General features: G+C 56.0%; 1 protein-coding gene across 5 annotated transcripts; it reads left to right on the plus strand.

Moving 5' to 3' along the window:
• The first annotated feature begins 3,752 nt into the window (after positions 1-3,752).
• HSPBP1 (HSPA (Hsp70) binding protein 1) lies at positions 3,753-15,714 on the plus strand. 5 transcript variants are annotated; one of them, XM_044257619.1, is made up of 8 exons: positions 3,753-4,050; positions 4,316-4,613; positions 6,686-6,890; positions 8,600-8,824; positions 12,050-12,205; positions 12,321-12,417; positions 12,899-13,010; positions 15,417-15,714. In XM_044257619.1, exons 2-8 carry the CDS (start codon positions 4,410-4,412, stop codon positions 15,489-15,491), a joined length of 1,074 nt encoding a protein of 357 aa, XP_044113554.1. In that variant the 5' UTR covers positions 3,753-4,050; positions 4,316-4,409; the 3' UTR covers positions 15,492-15,714. The 5 variants fall into 5 exon arrangements, with proteins under 5 accessions (XP_044113554.1, XP_044113555.1, XP_044113553.1 ...); XM_044257620.1 differs by having other exon boundaries at positions 4,319-4,613; XM_044257618.1 differs by having other exon boundaries at positions 3,907-3,997.
• The last annotated feature ends 1,010 nt before the right edge of the window (positions 15,715-16,724 follow it).

The raw sequence follows: 16,724 nt of genomic DNA on the forward strand, positions 1-16,724 counted from the left end.
GCAGGTCGCCCCGTCCCTCCGGTGGGGGCCGGCGACAGCTCCGTCCCGGCCCCCCCGGCTGCCCCCCACCTCTCCGGGGGTCCCCAGGGGGCTGGGCTGGGCCCCCCTAGTCGGCGGGCCGCGGAGCTGGGGGAGGGGGGGCTGGCCCGGGGGGGTCAGGCCCCGGGAGTCAGCATGGCCCGGGGGGGCTGCGCGGCCCCCCCTCCCCAGCCCGTCCCTGGCCGGCCCCCCCCTTCCTGCGCCTCCCCCCGCCGGGGGGGTCTGAGGTGCGGGCCGGCGGATGCTGCAGGCCGAGGTCCCCCCCGCCCCCCCACGCGCCCTCTCTCCTCCGCCTCCTCCTCCTCTCCGCCTCCCCCCGCCACCTCGTCCTTTCTCTCCGGCACGCTGACATCACCATCCGGGGACTCCGGGCCCTTCCCCAAAGTTAACCCTTTCGGAGGGGGGAGGGGGAGCGGGGGCAGGGGGCGGGCCTGGGCGCCGGAGGGATGGAGAGGAGGTGGGAGGGTGCAGGGAGGGATGGGAGGATGCAGGAGAGGATGGAAGAAAGGCGAGGGAGAGAGATGTGGATCAAAGAGACCGGGCAAGAGGGAGCTACACAAAGGGAGAGGAAGTGTGACATAGAGATGGGGACAAGAGGCAGCTCGCTAGAGAGATGCAGACAACCAGAGACAGCGCTGGCGCAAGGCAGAGAATCGGGCTGAGGTGGGCAGAGAAGGAGAGCAGAGTGGGAAGAAGAGACTGGGAGATGGGAGAGAGTCGTAGGAAGGGCCCCAGCTGGAGAGATACCGTGGTGGAGAGGCACAGAGGAGGAAAAAGAGGGAAAGAGCCAGCCAGAGAGATGGAGAGAGACGTACAGAAACACAGATGTGAAGGGGAAGGAGAGAGAAGGCGAGGTGAAGAGACACAGGTGAGGGGAAAGAGACAGGGAGGTGGGAGAGAGAGATGGGGAAGAACAGAGAGACAGAAACAGGGAGGGAAGGATGTGGAGGTGAGGCACAGACAGACAGAAGGATGGAGAGTCAGAGGGAAAAGTGGGAGAGAGGGAAAGGGATCAGGGGCAGGAAGAACAGACAGGTGGAGGGAGAGAGATAGAGAGGCAGAGCTATGGCAAGGGGGGACCTTAAAAGAACAGTAGTGTACATACAGGTGCAGGGCACATGCTGGAGAATATGGGGACAGAGAAAGAGGGTGACAAGCAGCGCCAGGGAAAGAATTTGGGAGTTGCTGAACCAAGACTCAAACAATGTGCTTCTCCAGGCCTCCCAGCCTGCTCACTCAGGCCTCCTGCCCCACTAGCGTCGGGGAAATCCATACACGGTACAGGTTCTCAGATCATCTTGGCCCACACCTCCATTTAGGATCCTTAATCCTCCTCCAGAGAAACTTCCAGAACCCTCTCAGGTCCCTGTGTATTTTTTTAGATGCCTGAATATTCTCTGTGTCCAACACAGGGTCTCCTCCATCTTCACGTGGGCTTCCATATAATTCTACATCCCTGCCATGGCACATCCCTGGGTCTGTACCCAGATAGATCTCCACAGAATTCAGGACTCCCCTGTATGAGGTACCTGAAGGTGTTAGGCACCCCTTTAATCCACGAGTCCCCCATAAAGTGGACCCAAGAGCTTCTAGGCTCCTAGAAGCCCCTTCATCCATAAACCTTTACTGAGGGCGACATCTGAGCAGGCACCATTGTCCAAGTGGTGAGCGGACAGCAGCAAACCAGATCAACTGCCCTGTGGAGCTCTCCCAGTAGTGGATAAGGCGGGTGATAAGCAAGTTAAGCAAAATACACCATATGTTTTGACAATCGAGGCCAATGCTAAAGAACAGATTAAAGCAGGGAGGGGGACAGGAATTATTCGTTGGGTGGAGTATGATTCTTGATACGGTGCCAAGAAAGAACTCTCCAGTGAAGGGACACTGAAGGAAGATGAGGGTCAGAGCTGTGTGGACAAAGTACCGTCCATACTGGGGACGGCAAGTGCAGAGGCCCCATGGTGGAAGTGTGCCTGGTATGTTGTGGGACCATTGAAGGGCCTGTGTGGCCAGAGGGGAGCAAGTGAGGGGGAGAGAGAGAAAATGAAGTGAAGAGGTAAATCACATACGGCCTTAGAAGCAAGGCAAACATACGCCTGGTATTCTGTAATTATTACTGGGGTCTGCACTCTGAAGTACCCTGCTTTACCTGGAAAACTGTATGCTCACCCTACTTAGAAAGTCATTGTAGGGACTATGGATTCTATAGGCTACCTGGAGAGATTTTGTGTGGGCCACCAGTATGTTATACATATATTAATATACACAATGTTGCACATGATTACATACTATGGACACGTATGTTATATGGTATTATGCACAGTAGCATGTAGTAAATAGCCCAAATGAACTTGTAAAATCCCGAATGACAGTCCCCACAGATGCCCACATCCTAATCCCCAGAACCGGTGCATATTATCAACTCATGACAAAAGGGGCTTTGCAAACATGACCGAATTGAAGATCTTGAGATGGGACCAGGGTCCTGGCTATCTGGGGGTCCTAATGTAATCACAAGGGCCCTTCAGAGGGGGAGGTAGAAGAGTCAGAGGAGGAGATGGGATGATGACGGAAGCAGAAGCCGGAAGGATGCAGCCACAATCCAAGGAGTGCAGGTGGCCACTAGGAGCCAGAAGAGGCCGGCAGCAGAGTCTCTCCCAGAACTTCACGAAGGAACACAGCCGGGCTCACACCTTGTGTCTAACCCAGTAAGAAGTTTTATACTCCTGACCACCAGAACTGCAAGATAATAAATCAGTGTTGTTTTAAGGCCCCCCAGTATCTCATAATTTAAAGGCACCAATAGAAAACTAATACAATAGGGCACTGGGGGTGGGGGTGGGAACCCAGACCCCCCTCTGAGGGCTATTTTGGTCAGTGCTAGGAACACCCCACAGTGCATACGGCTTCTAAGTTGCCTTCCTATTTCTGCCCCAAATATAACCTGGCCCACCCCAGGCCTAGCGGTGGGCCCCACCTGAGGGTGAGCACAGCCTTTTCCAGGCGCAGTGGGGCCTCTGATGAAGACCAGCACCAGGGGTTCTTTAAGCCCAGCTCAAGGTGAACACCTCTACAGCCCAGGCGCATTCCCAGACCTGAACCCAAAGGCCGCGCACAGAGTGGGTAAGCCTCGCAAAGCACCGCGCCCGGGCGTTTTGCTTCAGCTTTGGCCTTCAAGAATCCCCTCCCGAGCACGGAGCACCGGGCAGGACTCAGGAAGGATTCCAAGAGGGTGAGCCGGGGTGGTAAAGGCGTCTGTAGAGGGCTGGCAGCGCGAACAAGTTAGCCCCCTTTGACGACTGGGGAAACTGAGACCAAGAGAGGGGTGAGGTGGGCCAACGGGGCTAACATCAAATACGAGGGGTGAGAACCCAGAGCTCCAGAAATGATAGGCCAGGGGTCCAGGTGGAGGGGAAAAGCGCCGAGAGCGAGAGAACTGCACAACCTGCAAGGAGGGGGTGGGGCCTAACGGGGAGTGGCCCGCTCACCAGCACGGGGCGGGGCTTAGGGGAGAGGCGGGGTTAAGTTGGGAGAGGCCGAAAGGCCTAGAACAGGGGCGGAGCCCGGGGTGGGGGTAGCAGGGAGGGGCGGGGACATAGGTGTGGGCGGGGCCCACTAAGGCGGAGCTAGACTGCGGGGGCGGGGGCATACGCCAAGGCAGAGCTGGAGCTTGCAGGGAGGTCGAAGGGGCGGAGCTCATTAAGGAGCGGGATCTGGATCGGGGGCGGAGCTCAGGCTGAGCGAGGGCGGGGGGCGGAGCCAAGCGCTGTTTCCGGCCAGTTTAGGGCTTCAGAGCCTGGCAAGGCGCCTCGGCCTCAGGTCAGCCCCTGGTTGGGAGGGTGCTCCGAGAACTTCCGGGCGAGACTGGCGTATTTCCGGTGAAGATGGCGGCGCCCACCGCAGTCAGGTGCGGGCGACTGTGTCTTTAGGCGCCGCGGCGACTCGAGGCCCGGGGAAGGTGAGGCTCAGGGAAGTGAGGTCCGCACCGCTTTGGCTCCCCTCTTTGGAGAGGTAGGAGGAGATTTGTTGCTAAGACGTCCAAAGGGAGGACTTGTTGCTATGGAGGTAGAGCGGAGGGGTTGCTAAGAGACGGGAACGCCTTTAGTGGAGATGGGGGAGGGGGTTGCTAGGTGGAGTGGGTGGGGCATGCTGCGAGCGGGGAAAGGAGGGGCTTGGGACTTTGGGGAAGGGTCCCGTTGGTATGGAGGAAGCAGAGGGGTCTCAGGTTTGGGGTCATGGGGGGCCTCGGAACTCCCCTGAAACGTCACCTTCTCAGCAGACCCCCAGGAGTCGACCGGTCAGGACGCCAGAGCTACCTCAGCGGTGACCACCCCCTACCCCAAACACATTCTTCCCTTCACAAACCGCCCATGGCGGACCAAGGCTCGGGGGGCAGCCGCCTCCCCCTGGCGCTGCCCTCAGCCTCCCAGGGCTGCTCATCGGGGGGCGGCGGCTCCTCGGCGGGGAACTCGGGCCATCCTCCGCCCCCGCGAAACCTCCAAGGCCTGCTGCAGATGGCTATCACGGCGGGCTCTGAGGAGCCAGACCCCCCTCCAGAACCCATGAGTGAGGAGGTAAAGGTGGGGACCCAGCGAAGTCGGGGGAGGGGTGGCCCGGGCAGGGGCGGAGTCCAGGGGTGAAGGCGGAGGAGTAGGCTGTACTGGGGCTAGATGGGTTATTGTCCACTGCAGGTCAGAGCTCCTAAGTGTCTGCGAGGGCAGATGCCCGCATCCCAGCACCGCGCGGGGATGCGGAGTAGCCTTGAGGTGAAGAGGAGGAGGGAGGGTTCTGGGAGCCGGGCAGACCTGGTGTCAGCAGTATCCAGCTGTGTGACCTTGGGCACATCGCTTCATCTTTCTGACCAGCAAGGTCTTTTTTCAAAAAAATTCAAGATTCTATTTATTAGAGATAGAGCGTGTACAAGCGGTGCTGAAAGGCAGAAAGAGAGGGAGAAGCAGGCTCCCCGCTGAGCAGGGAGCCCAAGGTGGGGCTCCACCCAAGGACCCGGGATCATGACCTGAGCCAAAGGCGGATGCTTAACCGACTGAGCCACTTGGGCACCCCTGAGCAGGGTCTTTATTTGCAAGTTGATGATAAGAGTAGTCGGGGTGCCTCATGGGGGTATTTCTGAGGAGCCACATGGTGCTGGTGCAGAGGCAGGACTCCTGCAGGCAGCAGGCTGTCGTGAAGACTTAGGTGTGACTTCAGGCTTTGTGCATGGCTGACTGTGTGACCTTGGCATGTTACAACCTTTCTGGGCCTCAGTTTTTCTCGTCTGTGAAGTGGGGATGACAAAAACACTCAGAGGGCTGTCTTGGAGATGAGTATCAATATCTGTCTTATGTGATGTTCAGTTGATGATGGTGTTTCCAGTGTATAAAACATCGTGGTCACCCAGTAACTTCCATGATGTCACCTTTAGGACAATGAAGTAGGAACAGGCACAGAAAGATTAACATCTTGCTTAAACTGATTACTTTGATACTTTGATTACAGAGCCCACATTTGAGCACTGATAGGCCCAGCGGAAAAAGAAAATGCAGTGGCCAGCTCTCAGCTGTCATCTTACTTGACTTAATAGGCAGCATTTGGTTACTGGCCTCCTCAAATCTCTTTCTTCATTTGGTTTCTAGAACAACACAGTGTCCTGGTTTTCATCCTCACTCACTGGCCGTTCCCCATTCCCCAGCCGCTGGATGATGGCACACACCAGGGCTCTTCTCTTCCCTACCTCTGCTCACTTCCTTTGTGATCTCATATCGCGTTGAGATTTTTATGCTGATGCCTCTCAAGTTTGTATCGCTAGGCCAGTAGTTCTGATTTGATTCCCCTGGGGATATTTGGAACACTTGGAGACATGTCGTCCCACTGGGGTTGGTGGGGGGGCTACTGGCGTCTGGTGGGTAGACACCAGGGGTGCTACTCAACATCTTAACCATGCTCAGGACACTGGCATCTCCCCCATGTTCCCCCCCCCCCCCGCAACAAGCTCCCCAGCTCAGAGTGTCCATAGAGCCAGGGCCGAGAGAGCCAGGTCTAAGCTGGATCTCCTCCCTGAGAGTCAGGCGGCCTACGCAGTGTTTTACCTTGGGTGCGTCTTAGATCCCTCAAACTTAACACGGTGGAAAATGAGCTGTAATCTCTGCTCCTGCTGCTCCATATCTTCTCATACTGTTTTCCCCATCTCCTTCTGGTTGCACTGGACAGGCCTGGGAGCCCCTTCTCTCACACCCCATAGCCCGTTGCCCTGTAAATCTAGTACCTAGGAAATTGTCTTGGGAAAGGCCTCAGTAGGCATCTGTTGACTGAAGGAGCAGGGAGCTCTCAGATGTTGGCTCTTAAAAGGAAGAAGTGTTATGGGACGCCTGGGTGGCTCAGTTGGTTAAGCGGCTGCCTTCGGCTCAGGTCATGATCCCAGCGTCCTGGGATCGAGTCCCACATCGGGCTCCTTGCTCGGCAGGAAGCCTGCTTCTCCCTCTGCCTCTGCCTGCCTCTCTGTCTGCCTGTGCTCGCTCTCTCTCCCTCTCTCTCTGACAAATAAATAAAGAAAATCTTTAAAAAAAAAAGAAGAAGTGTTATTCAAGAATTCGTCACTGATAGATGTTTGCTTCTTGCCCTGACCCTCCTGTCCTGGCTTGTACGCCAGAGGCGTCAGTGGCTGCAGGAGGCTATGTCAGCCGCCTTCCGGGGCCAGCGGGAGGAAGTCGAGCAGATGAAGAACTGCCTTCGAGTGCTGTCCCAGCCTACACCCTCCTTGGCTGCTGAGGCTGAGCTGGCCTCCGACCAGCAGGAACGCGAGGGGGCCCTGGAGCTGCTGGCCGACCTGTGTGAAAACATGGACAATGCTGCAGGTACAGCCAGGCCTGCCTGTGGCTGCCCCTGGTCTCCCTCTGTCTCTTCCCTCCTCCTCAGCCCCACCTCCTGCTGGGGCTTGGCTCTTGTCCTTTCTCTCAGGGACCACACACACCACTGACCTTTTTCCCACCCTTCCAGCCTCTAGCCTCTCCCTCTCTAGGCTGCCTCCAACTCGGGCCCTAGAAGAGACTCTCCTGTCTTCCTGCTTGGTCCCCTCAGGAGTGACCTCCTCTCACCCCACCCGCCTGACAGCAGGTCTATCTCCCTGATGTTCTCCAAAACTGGTCATTTCTTCCTCGTCTCTTGGGAGTGCACCGTCACTGCCTAGAACATGAGTGAGGAGGTGGTTCTGGGTGGCATAGTCAGAGAAGGCCTCCCCAGGGCGTGCCAACCGATCAGAGATCTGAAGACCAGAGAGATCCGAGAACTGTGGGGCTGTGGTTGAGTAGGTTAGAAGATGAGCTCTGGAAAAGGTATTCCAGGCAGGGGGAATGGCCAGTGCAAAGGCCCTGAGGTGGGAACCTGCCTGGTGTGTGCGGGAACAGCAGTGAGGCCAGCGAGGCAGAGTGCAGTGAGTGAGGGGCTGGAGGTAGAGGGTGCCACTGGGCCGAGCCTTGTAGCCTGACATAGTTGCCATGGGTTTTGTTCTAAATGCTGAGGAGCTCTTTGGAGGGGCGTGTGGTAGGCATCGAGGGTGTAGATGGGTGTTCCCTGGTTCTCTGGATGTTTCTCTAAGTGGAATCGTAGACTCTGAGCTCTTGTGGCTGGCTTCCCTGAGTGTGGCGTTTTCAAGATTCTCCACCTTGTGGCCTGTCTGGGAGCCTTATTCCTTCATGTGGCTAATACCCTGCATGTTCGCCTGTTATCCGCTGATGGGCACTTGGGTCCTTTCTGCTGTGGTTATAGAGAATAACGCTGCTGGGAGCTTTGGTTCCTGCTCTCCGGGATTTGGGATATTTATGTCACAGCGGACCTGTGATAATTCTGCATCTAACTTTTTGAGGAGCTGCCAAGCTCACTGGTACCACCTTTTTTTTTTAAACACAAAAACAGGTGGTGGGCCATAGTTTGCCGAGGCCTGGCTTAGGGGAGGTTGTGATTGTCACAAGGCCTGGGGGGCAGCACTGGCATCTAGTGGGCTGGAGTCCAGGACCCTAACCTTCCATGTGCTGGTGATATGGAGACACGCTGGCCTTGGAGGGACCCCCAGTTGAGTGCTTGACGGGGCCCGCATTTGAAGCAGAACCCCCCCACCCTGGGAGCCAGCCTGTACCCACCCCCCCCAGCCTGCCCTGCTGTATTTGTGTGTGGGGGCTGCCGTAGCCACGGGGGCTGAAACAGAAGTGTATTTTCTCAGGGTTCTGGAGGCTGGAAGTCTGAGATCCTGGTATGGCCAGGGCTGGTCTCTCCTGGGCGCTCTTTCCTTGCTTTGCAGGTAGCGCAGGTCTCGGTGTGTCCTCACGTGGTCTTCCCCGTGTGCCCGTATGTGTTCTCATGTCCTCTTAGAAGGACACCAGTCTTACCAGGATCAGCACCTACCCTGGGGACCTCACTTGACTGGGATGATCTCTTAAAAGGCCTGGTCTCCAAATACAGTCACATCCTGAAGCACTTGGGGGTTGGGGCTTCAGCAGGCAAGTTTTGGGGGGGGTGCAGAGCTCAGCCCATCCCAGCTGGACTCTCACGGTCCCTCTCTCTGGCACAGACTTCTGCCAGCTGTCGGGCATGCATCTGCTGGTGGGCCGATACCTGGAGGCGGGGCCCGCGGGGCTGCGGTGGCGGGCGGCGCAGCTCATCGGCACGTGCAGCCAGAACGTGGCGGCCATCCAGGAGCAGGTGCTAGGCCTGGGCGCCCTGCGCAAGTTGCTGCGGCTGCTTGACCGGGACACCTGCGACCTGGTGCGTGTGAAGGCCCTCTTCGCCATCTCCTGTGAGTGTCTCAGGCAGCTGGGGAGGGGCCGAGGGAGCCATACTGGTCATATGTTCCCGTCGCCAGTGAAGACTGTGCTGGGCGTCGGGGAGAGGGTGGAGAGCCCGTCAACCCCTCACCGGGCAGAGAGTCAGATGCTGAGGACACGGGAGCGCCACTTAGCTCAGGTGCTTCCTGCACATCAGGGTCTGTGGCCTCTGTGCTGTTGATGCTCCCTGTGGTGAGGAGGGGCGCGGCCTGTGGTGGGGTGTTGAGCGACAACCGGCCTGCACCTGTTAGAGAGGTGGCTCTCACTCCTGCCGTCTCCTGGGGAGCAGGTGCCACTATGGGATGATGCCAGTGCTTGTGGGGCCCTCTGTGCCAGGCCCCACGCCAAGCCCTATGCACATGTTACCTTGTGTAGTCCAGGCACACAGCCTCTGAGGTATGGAGACCAGACCCACGTGGTGGAGCCACCCGGTCAGGTCACCTAGGTGATAGCCCGGGGCACCCTGTGGAGTCGGATGTGAGATGTGAACCCAGGCTGCGTTCTTCTCCGTGATTCACCGTGAGCTGGGCCCCTGTCTGTGTGTGTGCTGTGCTGGGGGCCCCACTGGACTGTTTCCTTGTTTCCTTCTTTTTTTTTTTTTTAAGATTTTTATTTATTTATTTGGCAGAGAGAGAGACAGCAAGAGAGGGAATATAAGCAGTGGAAGAGGGAGGAGGAGGCTTCCTGCTGAGTGGGGAGCCTGATGCGAGGCTCGATCCCAGGACCCTGGGATCATGACCTGAGCTGAAGGCAGATGCTTCACAACTGAGCCACCCAGGTGCCCCGGACTGTTTCCATCTTAAATCAGCTCTACGGGGATAGAATTCACAGGTTATGCAGTTCATCCTTTGAAAGTATACAGTTTAGCATGTTCTGTAGGTTGTGATCACTGTCCAACTCCAGGACATTCCCATCCCTCCCAAAAGAGCCGAATTCCCATTAGCAGCCCCTCCTCACGCCCTCCCTCTAGCCCCTGGCAGCCACCAGTCTGCTTCTCGTCTCCATGGATTTGCCTGCTCTGGATGTGTCTACCACGTGGCCTTTTGTGTCTGGCTTCTTTCACTGAGCTCGTGTTTTCAGGTTCATTAGCCTATACTGACGCCTCATGCCTTTTTATGGCTAAATAATAGGTCGTTTCCGAAGGGGCTGCGTCTTGTTTACTGTGCATCAGTTGCTCAGGGGGTGTCAGGCGGTTTCTGCCTCTGGCTGGATGGCAGTGCTGCCCTGAACCACGTGGACAGGGTTCTTCGTGGACATGTTTTCCTTTCTCCTGGAGGGGCACGCCTGGGGTTGGAATTGCTGTGTCCCATGCCACCCCCATGGTTCTCTGTTTGATGTTGGAGGAGAGTCCATTTCTTCCACTTCCAGTTTGTTTTTGTTGTTGTTTTTAAAGGTTTTATTTATTTATTTGACGGAGAGAGGGAACACAAGCAAGGGAGGGGGAGAGGGAGAATCAGGCTCCTGCGGAGAAGGGAGCCCGATCTAGAGCTCAATCCCAGGACCCCGGGATCACGACCTGAGCCGAAGGCAGACACTTAACGACTGAGCCACCCAGGTGCCCCACACTCCCAATGTTTGTGACACCAAATGTGTGGGGAGCGCTTACAGATGACCAGTTTTCAACTCTCAGGACAGCAGCTGGGTGTTCTGCAGTCCCTTTCTGGTCCATTCTGACACTGACTTCCTGGGGGTTGGCACATCTCAGGTTAAGGGCTCAGTTGCACGAGATGGCCTCTGGCTGGCCGAGTCCCTAGACCATGCAACTCTTGATCTCGGGGTCATGAGTTCAAGCCTCATGTTGGGTGTGGTTTAACTTAAAAAAAAAAGTTTGGGCTTCATGTACTTCTTAGTTACTGGGCATATACTGGGTGTTCCCATGACCCCCTCCTCAGGTTCGATAATTTGCTAGGACAGCTCACAGAGCTCAAGGAAGTACCTGTGTTTGGTGGCTTATTAGAAAGGCTACGGATGAACAGCCAGATGAAGATGGGCATAGGACGACGAGGTCTAGCGGGGTCCTGAGCATAGGAGCTTCTGTCCCTGGAGTCGGGGCACACACACGTGTTTGTCGCTCTCACCATCAAGAACGACCCGGGGGCACACAGGGTGGCAAGCTTCTTTATTGCGCTCTCCTGCCCCGCGATCTGGGGGCAGCCCTGTCCCTGGGATGCCCCGCTCGAAGCAGCCCCGTCCGGGGCCCCGGGGGTCTCCGCCAGGCGCACCACGCCACAGCGCCGGGAACCCGTGCTGGTCCACCGCTCCCGGGGCCCCGCGCTCCTCCCCTACACGGAAGTTCACGCACATATATACGGTTTGTAATAGCCAATGAGCAGCCCTATCGTGCAGCGCGCGCATGATCATTCCCTTCTACCACCTAAGGGTCCCGCAGTGTTCATTCACCTCTTACATAAGCTGTCAGCCAATCACATCTTGTTCCTCAAAAGCGCATGCGCCTTTTTGCTCTTATTCTGCCAGCGTGGCTCCCGACACGTGTTTACTAACCCAGAAGCTCTCTGAACCTCGCTATTTAGCGATTTCAGTGGGGGCTTCCTCGTGGAGGTGTGATAGATCATGAATTCTGCTCCCATCCCCCTCCTCTGGGGTTTGGGAAGTGGGGCTGGAAGTTCCAGGTTTCTAATCCTGGCTTTGGCGTTTCTGGTAAGTAAACCCTATCCAGGAGTTCGCCCACAGTCCCTCCCTGGAATGAAAGTTGCCCCCATCATCTGGGAAATTCCATGGGTTTTAGGAGCTTGGTCTCAGGAATGCAGGCAAAGACCAAATATATATTTGTCATGTCATGGTGGCCCTGGAAAAAGAACAGAGAGGCTGGAAAGGAATTTTGGCAAGAGTGAGAGAAAGACACCCAGAGTGGGTGGTATCTGGAAAGTCATGTCCAAAAGTCAGGAGACAGATGGACAGCCAGACCTCTGGTGGCTCAGCCACAAAGGATAGACAGAGGACTCAGTTCCCCAGAGGTACCAAGAGCCAGAGCGGGATGCGGGAGGGATGGGGCAGACTTTTCTTGTAATAGCTGACATTAACTACATCTCAACAAAAAACATGGAGAAGTTAATGCCTCTGAAGCTCAAGCTGGTTGAAGTTAGGGTGGTGAGAGGGGGCGGGAGTAATTCTGCTGTGGGTGCTGATGGTAACCTCAGGGCCCCTCCCTCTCTCTCACCTCCCCACCCCCAACCCAGGCCTGGTCCGGGAGCAGGAGGCTGGGCTGCTGCAGTTCCTTCGCCTGGATGGCTTCTCGGTCTTGATGCGGGCCATGCAGCAGCAGGTGCAAAAGCTCAAGGTCAAGTCGGCATTCCTGCTGCAGAACCTGCTGGTGGGCCACCCTGAGCACAAAGGTGGGGTGGCCAGGGCAGGGGGCCCAGGGACGATCCCTAAGGGAGGGCAGGGGGAGGTGAATGCCTGGGGGAGGGGTGTGGACTGTCCCGCTGACCCCCAAGACCCTTCCCCCAGGGACCCTGTGCTCCATGGGGATGGTCCAGCAGCTGGTGGCTCTGATCCGGACAGAACACAGCCCCTTCCATGAGCATGTGCTTGGAGCCCTGTGCAGGTATGCTGGGGCCTCCGAGGGGGCGAGGCCTGGGGCCGGCGCCCCCACCTCTCGGCGGACACCACTGGGCTCCAGCCCCACAGCCTCCTCCCCTCTAGGATTCAGGACTTGGGAGCATTCCTTTCTCCTCACATGTGGGGGGCTGACCCGGCAGCCTGGCAGAGGCGGAGTCTCTCTGACCCCACTCCCCCCGCCCCCGCCGCACACGGGACCTACACATTAGCATCTGGAAAAGATAACAGAACAGAGCAGCGGTTGGAGCAGGTGGCAGCTCCTGCATGCGGAGTGGCTGCAGGCCAGGCTCTGTGCCGGGCGTCTTGTGTACAAATCTCCCCGTAGGCCCTGGGGGGGGGGAGTGTGAGGTCTGTACTGCCGATAGGGAAACTGAGGCCTAATGCAGGGAACCGTCTTGCCCCAGCTCCTGGGGGAGGGGCGGCCCTATGCAGAGGGAGGCCCAAGGATGGCTCTCCTGTCCCTGCAGCCTGGTGACAGACTTCCCCCAGGGCGTGCGGGAGTGCCGGGAGCCCGAGCTGGGCCTGGAGGAGCTTCTCCGTCACCGCTGCCAGCTGCTGCAGCAGCACGAGGAATACCAGGTACGGCGGGGACTCGGGCGTCACGATGTGCGTCGTGCATCTGTGTCCTATCCCTTCGCTCACCTGTTTCTCCTGCCGTCGGCTCAGCAGGTGCTTGCTGCCCCAGCCCAGGCTGTGGGCCTGCCCGAGGATGAGGAGCTTGGAGTGTTTGAAGGGGTTAACTGAGTCATTTGTTTATTATCCAGTTGTTTTTTTTTTTTTTTTTTTTTAAGATTTTATTTGTTTATTTGACAGATAGAGACCACAAGTAGGTGGAGAGGTAGGCAGAGAGATCCAGTCTTGGTCCTCATGGGGCCCAGGGTGGGGGGAGAAACATGTAGGCAAACACACCGAGTACATTATTTACAAAGACACACCTGATGTGTGTGTACGAGCACATATGGCTCACACGGTATGGGTATCTGTGTAATTTAACATTCTGTTCTGGACACGGTGCCGGCAGGAAGTTAGGCCTGTGGTGAAGGAAACAGCCTGTGAGGGAACAAGGAGGCCAGGCAGTGCTGTTTTCTGTGCGGTGCTGTGTTCGCTCCCGACAGCTGCTGTCACACTACAGCAGACCGGGCGGTTTAGTGCGGAAACTCATTGTCTCATGGTTTTGGGGACTAGGAGCCTGACGTCCAGGTGTCAACAGGGGCGTGCGCCCTCTGAAGACTCCGGGAGAGAATCCTTCCTTTTCCAGCTGCTGGGAGCTGTTGGCATTCCTTGGCCCATCCATGCGCCATGCCAGTCTCTCCTCGTGGCTTCTTTCCCATGTGTCTGTGTCTTGGAATTCTTTCCAGATACTTAAATAGAGGTCTGCTTTGATTTTTTTCTTTATTTCTTTTCTTTTAAAATTTTTTTTAAGATTTTATTTATTCATAAGAAAGACAGCACAAGCCGGGGGAAGGACAGAGGAAGAGGGATAAGTGACACAGGGCTTGATCGTGGGACCACAGGATCATGACGTGAGCTGAAGGCTGAAGGCAGACAGTTAACCCACTGGACCACCCAGGCGCCCCAAGGTCTGCTTTAATTTTAGCATAGTTGAATAATGCAAGCGGCATGGTGTTCTAGAAGGTCATTCTATCATGACTTAGACAGCCCTCTTTTGTATTTTTGTAGGTAAACTTAAAAGTTAAATTTCATGAATCCTTTCTTGTGAGAAGGTCCTGTGGTCACGTGGTTCAAAATTCAAGATGCACGGGAGGGTAAACAGTGAAAAGTCACCCTGTTGCCCGCATTCCTAACCACCCAGTAGCTCCCCCAGTTCCGTGTGTGACCTTCCTAAGACAGTCTGGGGACACAAGTAAATGTGTGTATAAATTCTTCTTTTTTCTATCTCCCTTTTGTGCAAAATCTGCCTGTCCCGATCACTTTTCTGCTCCTTGCCTCATCCCCTTTCACAGCGTCTCAGGGAGGAGTGCAGGAGTGTGTTGTGTGTGGCTTTTCCCTGTTTCTTTTAGGGCTGCAAGGTAGGTCGCTGCTTTCGTGTCATGACCCCTCTTACTGGACACGCTGGTTGCTGCTACCACCCTGGCTAGAATAATAACCCTTTACCTATGTTTATGCGTGTGAGTGTGTCTGTGGAGCAGTTGCCGGAAAGGGACAGCTGGATGAGGGCAGAGGAAAGGTGAAGTTACAGAGTTAAGGGCCGTTTTTGCTATGTTTTGCTAAGTGGCTCTGTGTAAAAGTTGGACCAGTTGTTAGTCCAGCCGTGAGAGTGCCCAAGCGTACCTCAGGCCATTTGACCTGTTTTTTTTTTTGACCTGTTTTTTCAAGCTGATCGGTGAAAAGTAGTAGTATAGTTCAGTTTGCATTGACGTTTCTCCCGCGAGTGAAGTTGGACGGTTTTCCCTTTCTGTGAACTGTTCATGCATATCCTGTGCCTGTTTGTCTACTGGGTGGTGGCTTTTGCAGTGGGTTTGTTAAAGTTCTTGAACTATTAAATATGTTAGCTCTTCCTGATGAGTTGCAGATTTTTCAGCCCACATGGTTGTTTTTCTTTGGTTTTTGTTTCTGGCATCTTTCTGCCGTGCAGATACCTTTTCTGTTCGCGCAGTACCACCTATGAGTGCTTCTTTCTTGGTTTCTGGGGTCTGTACCCGTGGAAGGGGTTTTAATTTTGAGTGGGGACTAGTAGGGGTTGGTCATACCTGGTTGTTAGAAGGAGCCCAAGGGGGCTGAGGCGAGGACAGACCAGTGGGGTGAGACGGCCTTGGGCAACCCCCCCCTATCCTGGTTCAGTAATCCAGGCACAGGTGAGAAGAGAAACAGTGAGTTGTGGATCTCAGCAGAAGTCAGAGAACGCTGGGAGGCTTCTGGGGCACGCAGTCGGGGGGGAAGAGAAGCTATCTCAGGCTCAGAGCATGCTGGAGCCAGGGGCCCGCCGCGCACTCAGGACTCCCACTCTTGTCCCCCCCAATCCAGGAGGAGCTGGAGTTCTGCGAAAAGCTGCTGCAGACCTGTTTCTCCAGCCCAACGGATGACAGCATGGATCGGTGAACCTGGCAGCTTATCACCCCTCTCCATGGGAAGCTCAGGCATCCTGCCTCCCCGGGGGAGCAGGGCCTTGTGGGTGTGCGGCCAGGGCATACCAGCCCGTCTCTGCTCAGCCCTTGGAAGGGGCACAGGGGAAGGTGCCGGCTCCCTGGATCCTGGCCCTCCCCGTGTTCTCCCTTCTGTGTCCACACTGTTCTTCTAATAAAGGTGTGTTTCTCCTCCTCCAGCTTGTTCACCATGGCCTCGATCTGCTCCCCTGGGGGGGTACAGGGTGAGAGGGGCATGCTCTCTGGAGAGTGGACCCCAGCAGTAGGTGGAGCCTGGACATGAATGCGCTGCTCTCTACAGCCCAGCGCCTTTGCCTCTCATCTCAGCCTCTCTTGACAGGGAGTGGGGGATACCCGCGCTTCTCATCGGCTTGTCTCTGGCTGCTCCATTTGAAGAACCCCCTTGCCCTTGGTGCCCAGGCTGCCTGCCCTGAGGCTTTTCTGCTCCTTGGCTGAAGCCAGGTTATTGCCCAGCATCCCGTGCCAAGGTGTGTCATGTGACATCAGCTCAGCCAGTTAGAGTGCCCTGCAGGGCTTCTATGGTGCTGATGCTGGGAGAAGGCTGTAGCAGGTACACCCAGGGCTCTGTGTGCCCAAGGCTTGGCCATGGGACTTGTTCCGACTACAAAGCATCTGGCCCTCTCCAGCTTTCTCAGAGATAGGGGCGGTGAGATGGGGCCCCATCTCTTTTCCTAACTCCTTGTCAGTTTAGCTAAAGGAGGTTGCATCATTTGCAACCAAGGCTCCTGGCCAGTGCCGTTTTTCAGTGAGGAATCCAAGTCCAGGGTGATTGAACCATGGGCAGAAGTTTACAACGCCAGGTTTCAGAAAAAGCTGTGTCCCCCTCCCTTATTCTGGCTTCCTAGCTCATTCCTCTCATGTGGAATTTACCTGTTCTCCTGGGATTTGGGAGGACCGGTGAGTTTCACCTTCCTTCCCCAATTCAGGATAAATTGAAAGGCAGCTACGGGATTCCAGAATTGGAGATCCAGTGTCACTTTTATTACTATTAGTGCCAATCAGAGGAGATGGCTTTAGTGTTGCTTCTAATGCTAATGCCCAGCATTGGACATGGCAGACTGTCGGGTCACAGGCAGCACTGGACAAGCACAGGTCTTCCCTTGGGTGTAGCAGGCCAGACGCTGGGCAGGCCGGTTCTGAGAGAGGGAGACCTGCAGTGAGCCACGAT

This window comes from Neovison vison, chromosome 7, assembly GCF_020171115.1.
Source record: "Neovison vison isolate M4711 chromosome 7, ASM_NN_V1, whole genome shotgun sequence".
Taxonomy (NCBI): Eukaryota; Metazoa; Chordata; class Mammalia; order Carnivora; family Mustelidae; genus Neogale; species Neogale vison.

Excerpts from the sequence above, each read along its gene's own strand:
- HSPBP1 (XM_044257616.1), top strand. The coding sequence starts at position 4,275 with ATGGGGGGCCTCGGAACTCCCCTGAAACGTCACCTTCTCAGCAGACCC. Across the intron at positions 4,614-6,685 it reads CAGAACCCATGAGTGAGGAG|AGGCGTCAGTGGCTGCAGGA; the intron begins GTAAAGGTGGGG and ends CTTGTACGCCAG. Across the intron at positions 8,825-12,049 it reads GGCCCTCTTCGCCATCTCCT|GCCTGGTCCGGGAGCAGGAG; the intron begins GTGAGTGTCTCA and ends CCCCCAACCCAG.